Here is a 9,732-nt window from a genome sequence, read left to right as displayed (position 1 = left end):
AAGAAAAGAAAAGAAAAGAAAAGAAAAGAAAAGAAAAGAAAAGAAAAAAGAAAAGAAAAGACAAGACAAGAAAAGAAAAGAAAAGAAAAGGGGAGGGAAAGAAAAGAAAAGAGAAAGAAAAAGAAAGGAAAATGAGAAGGAAAAAGAAAGGAAAATGAGAAGGAAAAGGAAAGGAAACAAAAGAAAAGGAAAAAAAAAAAAGAATGTTTATAAACACCATGTATCACACAAACCTAGTTTCCTTTTATGACAGGCTAACAGCATTTAACACTTATGTGTCTCAAAACGAAGAATCATGGTCTATATTAAATTATTTTTAAGGAATCATTGGGATGGTTGGAGAACAGTACTTGGGCTTAACAAGGTTTGTCTATTGCTATTCATGATTTTCATTAATGGGGTGCAGTTGGAGAAGGTCTGGAGCAGAGAGGCTGAAATGATCAATGAGAGGGAAGTGTGATTTTATTTTTAATATATATTTTTTTCCCTTACCTAGCAAGCAGCCTATCTATTAAGTCAGGGAATGTAAACAGGTTCAGAAAAGACTTAAGCAAAGTCATCGATTTTCACAGAATGATATCCAAAGGAAAGCGGCTCTTCCCTCTAGCATCTCTCACCCAACAGTTACGTGCGCTAGTAAAGCAGGAAAGGTGTAACCCAGGAGCAGGAGCCCAGCTACGCGCTCCCTTAGCATCTCCCAGAGTCCTGTCAGAGGGAGATTTCAGGGCTGGATGCGCCGCTCTGCTTCCCGCGCGGTCAGGTCCATGGCAGGAGGGTAACCGTAACGGGCTGCAATTACAGCAAGAGTGACTTGTGAAAAGCTTCTCAATTATAAGAATATGTAAGCAGCGAGGTGGATTGCCAAAGGAGTTTGGGAACCTTGACCGTTTTTGCTTGTTGCAAAAGTAGGTTGCATAACCACGCAGAGCTCTAACTTAACCACGTTAGGTCCTTCAGTGAGGGGACCAGACGTCCTCTGATGATTCCTTTCTGCCTTTTTTTTTTTTTTTTTTCCAAGTATTTGGTGGTTCAGTGCCGCTGCCCTGCAAAGGCCATGAGTCACTTCCCCGGCCTTAATGCAACCTAAATGAGCACACGTTGCAATTAACAGCCTTTTGTATCAATGCTTCTCTTGTCTTTTTGTAGATTAATCTACACTAAATGGATAACCAGGCTTTCGAAATGCACGGGGAGAGAATAGAAAGCTCCTCAAAAGGAAAAGAATGGCCCAGGAAAGAGGTACCAGTCCGTTTCTTTTACAGTCTTATCAAAATGTTATTAACAGTTACGGTTAAGATTAAGCCCTTACTTTGTAGTAGTTTGCCATATGACCTCATCCTATACCATTAAGAAGGTCCTGAGGAAAACAAAAGCTCCCAAGGGCTTCTGCTGCCAAGGTTTTACAACGTCCTATCTCATGTGCACGTGCCAGGAGCTGGACAGCAAGACAAAATTCCCTGACCTCACTAAAGTTAATAGCTAAATTCTTTATCCTGTGACACAGTAATTATCTTTGGAGGATTCCCCATTGATTTTAACCAGAACAGCTACTTAAAAGCACATCTTGTGGTGGTGTTGAGCATCTTTTCTGAGTTACACATTTGAGTACTATTTCATTTTTTCTTTTTCTTTCATTTATTTTTTTTTTTCCTTGCCCTTGAGAAAATTCACTCTCTGTAATTTTCTCATTAAAGTTTTTGCTTCTTGGGATTTCAATGAATTTCGTGGAGAAGGAGCTGGCATATTGCTCCTTAGGGCACCACATTTGTTTGCAGTCCGGCCCAGCGCTGCCTCTCGGCTATAAATACACAAAGCCAGTGATTTCCTCACCACATAACTCATTCCACACGCTTGTGCTGAGGCTGAATGTTCTGTGCTCGCCATTCTTTCTACATGAAAAATAATTACTGAATCGCTGCCACTGCTGTGAAAATGCTGTAAATTAAAGGTCATTCCAGCCTGGAAAATGAGGATTTTGAATGTGTTTAGGTCTAAAGCCTTGTTCTCTGATGAGACTCTGTGGTCTTTGCACTACTGTTGTAATATTTAATTGAATGCAAGCTTGAAAAAAAAAAAAAAAAAAAAAAAAAAAAAGGAGTAATTTAAACTGAAGAAAGGATTATTACTGAGTAAAATACATTGGTATTTTGAGCACTTTACCACTGGTAAGGGAAATTTATTAGTAAAGAGCTTTTGTCAAATAGATTGATGAAAGAGGTCGTTTTGTTAAAATCAGAGGGCAACCTTCAGATTTTTCACTTCTCATTGTCCAGCTAAAAGAATCAGCTTTCATAGCTCTTTTTCAGGCACTCATCACCTGAAAATCAATCTTTTAAAGGTAGATCAAGCTGTGCACCTCAGAATCACTGGAGGTTAAAAATCTGGGTCAGGGAATATGGTTTTTATTCATCTGAATCTGCAGCTGGTAAGAAAAAATGGTAAGGGGCAGGAAACTGAAAATCCTCACCGAGGAGATGCTTTGTGGTGCCAGAACTCCTATAGCAGGACAGCACATGGTTGTGGCTTCTTTTTTAAGAGCATTTTTAGTGTTTTGGCCTTCCATAAACTCCTGTGCTTGTGTGTGCCCAGCTGCTTCTTTCCTCTTGTCATTCTCCTCCCAAGGCCTGTACGTCCGGAGGTAATTTACAGCAGATAAACATTGCCAAGAGCATTTCTTCTCCCATGCACCATGGACAAAGGGTTGCTGTGAGGTGATCCTATGGGTGTCAGTGTTTCAAGGGATAAAATAGAAAGAGTGATGGAAAAAAACTTCAGGTGCTTGTAAAACCCCAGGCTGATGAAGGCGTGTTTTCACTCGGTGAAACAATGAAGGGACAGAATGAGGCAGCCCTATGACATGTGCTGAGAGGTTTCCCTACACTGGGCCCAGAGATATAAGCGTGTTTCTGCAAGCCATTCTGTTATGATTACAAAGAAATTATCACAAACTTTTTCCCGTGTGTTCGATCTGATAAAGCTTCTTGTTTTGTTTTGCTTTGTTTTGTTTTGGTGGGCTTTTTCCTAATGCCAGGAGAGAAGAGGCAACTGGTCGCTGATGAAAATCTTTCTAGTTTGTCTGCTGGCCTGTGTTATCACCACTGCGATAGGAGTGCTGGTCCTGTCCGTGGTCTACACAAGCACCACCGGCATCATAAAAGAGATCAGCGTTAAAGATGATGAGGCAACCTCCCCAAAACCAAATGAAAAGAGCGTGGATGTCAAATTCCAGTTCCTGAATCATCTGACGAAATCAAAGGTAAACTGTTCAATAATATTCTAGCATCGTATGTAGAAGTTTAATGGATTCACCTACTTACTTATTTACTTCACAAAATTTACTTATTTAAGCAATAGGTGGCCAGTCTAGAATCAGTGAGGAGAGACCCAAACTTCCTGACAGCAGCTCACTGCTTTATACAACACATACCAGAGGTGCTTTGCATCTCTGGAGCATCTCTTGGAGAGCTAAATATTTGCTCCCATAAATTAGGCTTGCAAGAGAAGGCAACTGCTTTATGTGCGACTCCAAAACTACAGAGTATGAAATTTGGTGAACCATAAACAGAGAGATCAAATCTCAATGTAACCTGACTAGCACCATAGCTTTTTAGTTCTTATGACTGGATGCAAACTGATTCTAATGTTGCAAGAAAAATGAATTTTATGGTCTTGTTTTAGTGAGCTAACACATTAATTTACAATGTCACAAAATTATAGGAATTATACAGGGTTTTTTTTGCAAGTATATTTTGATATTCATAGAAATGTCTCATTTGAGCTAAAGGAGATGAATATCAAAAATTTTTGATATTCTATGAATATCAAAAAAAAAGACAAGATCCAGCTTGTATTGTTATATAAAAATAATTTCTGATTGATTAAAATTTTTATTAATTTAAATTTAGTAATTAAATTTAATTTTGCTCAGCAAAAAGTGAAAAGGATTATCTGGACACTTTAAACGGATGACAGCCACCCTGGTACTCCTACACATTATATTTAACTATGTAATATATTTGCAAACAAAAATGTGTTTAAGAATGCAAACAAAAGGACAAACCATGTGTTTAAGAGGAGAGCAACCCTTTTAATATGCCCTTCCCCAGTGCAAGATGATTCTTTGAAATACAAAACACATCCTAGAGGCAGTACAAATGTTGGGAAGGGAATATTTTCTGGTGCAAATAGTTTGCAAATGTAGAAATGCAGGAAAAATATCTTACTCAGGAAATTTTCTAAGCCTTTTGAATCTAAAAGTTTAAGCATACATGCAACTGATATCCTAAAGTCCAGAATGACATAAGAAGATGAACAGATAATTTTGTCCTTGATATTACTACATAACTCTCATTTGTAGGAACAGTACTATCCCCTCATGACATGAGAAAGCACGTAAGCGATTGTGAAAAGTGACTAAAATACATACTGCAAGGACCCTCACTGAGAAAAGGAACAGGTCTCATCAGCATTGCTCAGATCGAGTATTTCCTAACATACATTTGGACTGTTTGGTCACCACATTTCACAACTGATAAAACTATCCACTTGGACTCACTCTACAGGTATATAATTTCCCCGGTGGTGAAATTCAGTGGGCAAGATTCAGGAATGATGTAAATGAGTATGAAAACGATGAAGAAATGGAATTTGGAAAAAGTATCAATAACCACCGCTCTTCAATGACTTTTGGAACCTTGCGGATCAAAGGCAAAGGGCTTCGGGTTCCCCACTGGCACTTCAATGCCAATGAACACGGCTACCTGCAGCAGGTATTCCTGATTATTTCTGCACCTTTGAAAGCTTTGAAAAGGTTTGCTCTATTTCACCTTAGTGTCAAATTTCATATCTGTAAAAATAAATAAATAAATGAATAAATAAATAAAGGTAAATAGAAACTCACAGTGAGGAAAAAATCAAGATACAAAATTTATCTGAATACAAAATCATCTTTCTTTGGAAGTATATGTATTTATATATATATATATATAAATTATTAGTTGTATTTCTAAGAATGATTACTCTTAGTTAATGCTAATAGTTAGCATATAACTGGGTTTTAAGGTCTCTCCCAGCCCAACCCATTCTGTGATCCTATGATTTAATTTCACGAAAGATTGCAGGAGAGTGCATCAGGATCTGTTTTCTCCTAAGAGCCTATCTGAATTTGGGATCATACAGATTAAATGAGCAAGCTTTCATTACTGTTGTTAAATTCCAATCGTGTTACAGGGTACTGCCTGGATTGGAGTCATTGGTGCAGACGACAGCAAGGTTACCACATACAATGTCACAGCTGGCCAAGTGATCTTCTTCCCCAGAAACACCGTGCACTGGATAAAGAACGTAGGCACAGAAGACTGCGTGTTCTTACTGTTTTTCACGACACACGAAGAACTTCAGACCTTGGATGTAGATGATGCATTTTTCTCTACCCCAGAGGATATAGCAGCAAGAGCATTAAAGGTCTGTATGCTGGGATAACCAGCCTCTGTCTAATCTTCTTGACATTACCATGGCAGTCCTGTTTTGGGGGAAAATCCCCCCTGCCTCAGCTGGTCTCCTCAGTTCCCCCAGTGTGGAAGGATGTGCGCTTACCCTACACTGTGCCACCCTGTGTGCTCCTTTATGCACAAGGAGGAATAAACTTTTCACGTCTTCACAGTTCATGGGGGAGCCTCCACATTTCAAAAGATGGAAGGGAAAATAACGTACTGAAGCCCAAAGCTCATTTCCCAACAGCCCCCTGATGAATCTTGTGGTAAAATTTTAACAATCTCATTGTTAAAATGGAGGTAATCTGAACTAACTAGTTGGCAGTGTTCCCTCATCAAGACTACAGCCTCAGAAATCCTGCTGAGTCTGAGGAACCTGTGTGTTCAAACCACAAAACCATGATAAATCTCCCCACCCTGAAAGAATTTGATGGGAGATGGACCGAGTTACCCTTCTGCTCCAAATCTCTGTGGCACCGGAGAAGGAAGGGCAGAGCACAGGGGCAAAGCAATGCTTTGGCAGGGCTAGGCAGTTAAGGAGATGAAGAAATATCTGAAGAAATACAATTTTAATCCCTCAGTTTGCTTTTGTGCATCTGCCAACTTTATATGCATTTTGTGTCCCGCAGCCACAAGGTGGAGTTAACTTCATCAGAACGTTCAAGAAACAAGTGGAAGATCAAGCAGTTAACCTCCCTCCAAACCTGGACCAGCTGGTAAAAAGTGCCGACTATGTGCAGTCTCCGGACCACCTGGTGTGGCAGTACTTCTATAACCTCAAAGGTACGCGTCCAAGAACCTGCGATGGAAGAGCTCTCTGTGCTTAGAGACAGGGGAGGGAGGGGATCTGTAAACATTTCACTGAAATGTGACTTAAAAGTATGTGGAGAGATGATAATTTAAGGGGATTGAAAGAATAGGGAGTTATAATAATTTGTTAAGCATCCCTCTGTGCAGCCTGGGTGTAGTGATTACCAGGGAGCACCTAATGAACACAGATGGCAAAACTTTATTCCAAGTAGCATGGCCTGTTCAAGAAGGCCTAAAATCAAATATAGGTCCATAACTCTACACACAACTGGGTGGATCCTGAGAAATAGATGTGTGACAGAGATCCTTGCATGTGGGCCAAAAAGTTCCCCTGCATTAGCAGCACTTTACAAAATATGGTGATACACAGTCGTAAAGTTAACGTGTAAATATACTGGAAGTGTGTTGTTATTGACAGCAATTTGGGGTGGAAAAGTTCTAGTCCGAGGTTTCCGTTGTGGTGATCAAACTACTCAAACATACAATAAAGGAGATTGCATAGCGCCTAGTGCATGACAGGTAGATAAGCTAAGTGGGCTTTCTTTTCTGTTCTAGAGGATCACAAGATTTGAGGCCTCGGGTTTAGTATGTAGTAATTCCCTGAAGTTCACCAATACACTAACTGTTAACAAAACCTTGCTGTAAATGCTCATTTAGCTGTCTTTGTTTGAAGGGTCCAGAGAATATCATTTTCCGGGAGGAATCTTCCAGTGGGCTCGCTACCGCAGAAACAGCACCGGGCTGAATGAAACAGAGAAAATTTTCAGTGAGTCACTGAACAAGGTATGTGCTTTCAGTTGAATAGCTACCTAAAAATAAGGCATTGAATAAGGTATTTATAAATAGGGCACTTAGCTACCTAAAAATAAGGCATCGAATGCATTTTGTGTAGGGTCGTCACTGCTATGTGATGTACAACAGGGATGTAACTAACTCTGAACATTTGTGTTCTGCTTTTCAGCATGAAAATACCCTTACCTTAGCAACTCTCAGGATATTCAACAATCAGCTGGGACAGCCTCATTTCCACTTCAATGCTAATGAGATGGGTTATGTCATTAGCGGCTGCGGACAGGTAATTCCTTCCCTCAGTAAGGGGCAAATCAGTGGAGTTCTGGCTGTATGACAAGTACGGATCTTATAACGGATTCCCATCCCTGATTATTAATAATACTCCAATTAGTATTGTTACAAAACTTTCAGTATCCACACATTCTTTTTCAATATAAATTTTGCTCTCACATTTGTGGAAGCCTGTCTAGTCAAAGTGGAGTTGAACAAAGAGCAGAATTTTGTCCTTCTTGTTAAGTTGTTCAGAGAAATCATACACGCCCTTGAAAATAATTCAAACTGAATAGCGGGGGAAGAAGGTAATAGTAAAGCAAAACAAAACTAAACAAAACAATACTCTTGATTTAGCTCCTCTGAGGAACAGATAAAAAGAGAAAAGTTACTAGAGTACAGGATTTTATTATTTGTTTTTCACTCAATTTAAATCTGAAGTGCAAATGCAACTGAGACAGAATGACAAGGCCCCATAATGCAAAGAGTTTGTACTCGGGAATCTGCCTTGGACTATTCTGCCTTTCTGGAGTCTCAGAGAAAGCACTGCCATACACTAGCTGACTTCAGCACAGTGCTGGGACATCACTGTGTGCTTATCCACTAACAGTGCACTGAATACAGCTGTTGAACATTGCTGCTTTCCTTGCAATAGGCTGGAGTTATCACCTCCTCTGGAGCCACCAGCAGTTTCAACATTGGCATCGGAGATGTTATATTTTTCCCCGTTGGAACCCAACATTACCTTAAGAGCATATGTGATGAAGATTTGCTTCTGATTCTAGCCTACAGCACAGGCGACCAGGTGAGAGACCTTCATAAGGGCAGGAGGAGTCAGAAAAGTCCAACTGCACATAGTTAATGCTTTAGGCAGCTCTGCATCTGAGGAGCCAGAGCAAGGCTCTATTTTTCTAACCTAGGCATCCACTGATATTAACAGCTCAGGGTAAGGCTCATTGTTAGCTGTATACTTTTATAGTCATCCATTTTCACTTCCATTTGAGATGCACTTTAATATTTCATATAATTAATGTTGTTAAAATAGCCAGGTAGCTATGATTATTCTCTTTAAAATACTGTGTTTTTTTCTTATAGCTGGAAACTCTTCGTATGAACGACTACTTCCATGCCACAGCAGACCATATCCTGGCTCAGCTTTTTTTCAAGGAACAGGATGAGTTTAAGAAGTTCCCAAAGTCTAAAAAATAGACTGCCAACAAGTGGTCTCAGCGGTTAATGGCTCCAAGGATACTTTGGACAATGGCTGTGTTTCTGGCAGTACCTTCTGATGCCTTTCTCACTGTTTATCCAGAAGAGATGTTCAGAAAACAGAATTTGTGGTTACTAATTTTATTTTTTTTCCTGTTTGTATTTTTTTTATCATGTATTATTTATAGTGCAATGTATTTTGAGTGTCTATTAAATTAACTTCTACCTCTGCAATTGCCTCCTGTTCTGTATATAACCCATTATCCCGCTTTATCTCTTTCCTCACATTACCAAAGTTTGCATTGATTTTCTGTCACGCTGACAGCACTTTATCTACCGGCATCTGCACAAAGCACATGTACCCAGCTCTGTCTGCCCTGACACCAGGCACTGCTGTAAGCCCTGCCTCTAGACGTGGCTGCAGGAACGAGCTCATCATGCGTTCACCTCGTATTCGCTGTCACTGCAGCCCCCTCTGTTGAGCTCTGTGTTAGCATTTACAACAACTAGTTTATTTTCCCCACTTTGCCACCAGTCTGCTTTCTGAGGATTGATTCTTGGGATATCTGAGGACAGGATCTTAGCAGAAACACGGGCTCCGTAGCAGCCAAGCTCTGTGCTAGACACCCATGCTTCCTGCACCAAGGCTGGGGATAGGTGAGCCCCACAAAAAGCAGGCCAAAAAGAAGCAAAGGGTGATTTTTCAGATTGGCAGCTATGTCATTGTGTTGTAACCCTCAGGTTTGCTCTCTGTCTGTAAGTATTTAGGTAATTATAGCCAATGAGATGGCTGCAGCAGGGAGACAGAGCTATCTCTCAATTTCTTGGAGTTTAGGGTAGGGACTTTTTAAGAGAGATGATCACTGTCTCAGGAAATACTGGCTTAGTTCTTGGGGCTTAAATCAAATCAGGAGCAAGGTGGTTTACTAACTTATTATTGCAGACATTGCCACACTTTCCCCAAGATGAGGCCCCAAACTCTCTGAGTTACATTGCACCCAAGGAGACAAGGACCTGGCTTGTTATTAGAGCATTAACTGCTTTCAGGTATTAGGAGAGCAACAGGCTCTGCTCATTATGAAAATGTCATTCAGGTGCCACAAATCAATCTGCACAGGGCTCTGGCTTAAAGCAATTCAGCTGAAAAGAGGAAGGTTTA

The 9,732-nt window shown here is 40.2% G+C and overlaps 1 protein-coding gene across 1 annotated transcript in view; it reads left to right on the top strand.

Moving 5' to 3' along the window:
• Positions 1-9,088, top strand: part of DYNAP (dynactin associated protein) — an 11,614-nt gene extending 2,526 nt beyond the window's left edge. Inside the window, exons 2-10 of the mRNA XM_035310011.1 lie at positions 1,147-1,239; positions 3,032-3,256; positions 4,563-4,769; positions 5,230-5,463; positions 6,122-6,275; positions 6,976-7,085; positions 7,264-7,377; positions 8,020-8,169; positions 8,460-9,088. Of these exons, the coding sequence (XP_035165902.1) occupies positions 1,162-1,239; positions 3,032-3,256; positions 4,563-4,769; positions 5,230-5,463; positions 6,122-6,275; positions 6,976-7,085; positions 7,264-7,377; positions 8,020-8,169; positions 8,460-8,573 (1,386 nt within the window). The 5' untranslated portion in view covers positions 1,147-1,161 and the 3' untranslated portion in view covers positions 8,574-9,088. The remainder of the gene's footprint in view (positions 1-1,146; positions 1,240-3,031; positions 3,257-4,562; positions 4,770-5,229; positions 5,464-6,121; positions 6,276-6,975; positions 7,086-7,263; positions 7,378-8,019; positions 8,170-8,459) is intronic.
• Positions 9,089-9,732: the final 644 nt, after the last annotated feature.

The sequence above is a fragment of the Oxyura jamaicensis genome, chromosome Z (genome assembly GCF_011077185.1).
Source record: "Oxyura jamaicensis isolate SHBP4307 breed ruddy duck chromosome Z, BPBGC_Ojam_1.0, whole genome shotgun sequence".
NCBI classification, from domain to species: domain Eukaryota; kingdom Metazoa; phylum Chordata; class Aves; order Anseriformes; family Anatidae; genus Oxyura; species Oxyura jamaicensis.
Note: the sequence above shows the minus strand (reverse complement) of the source record. Positions and strands in the feature narration are given on the sequence as shown.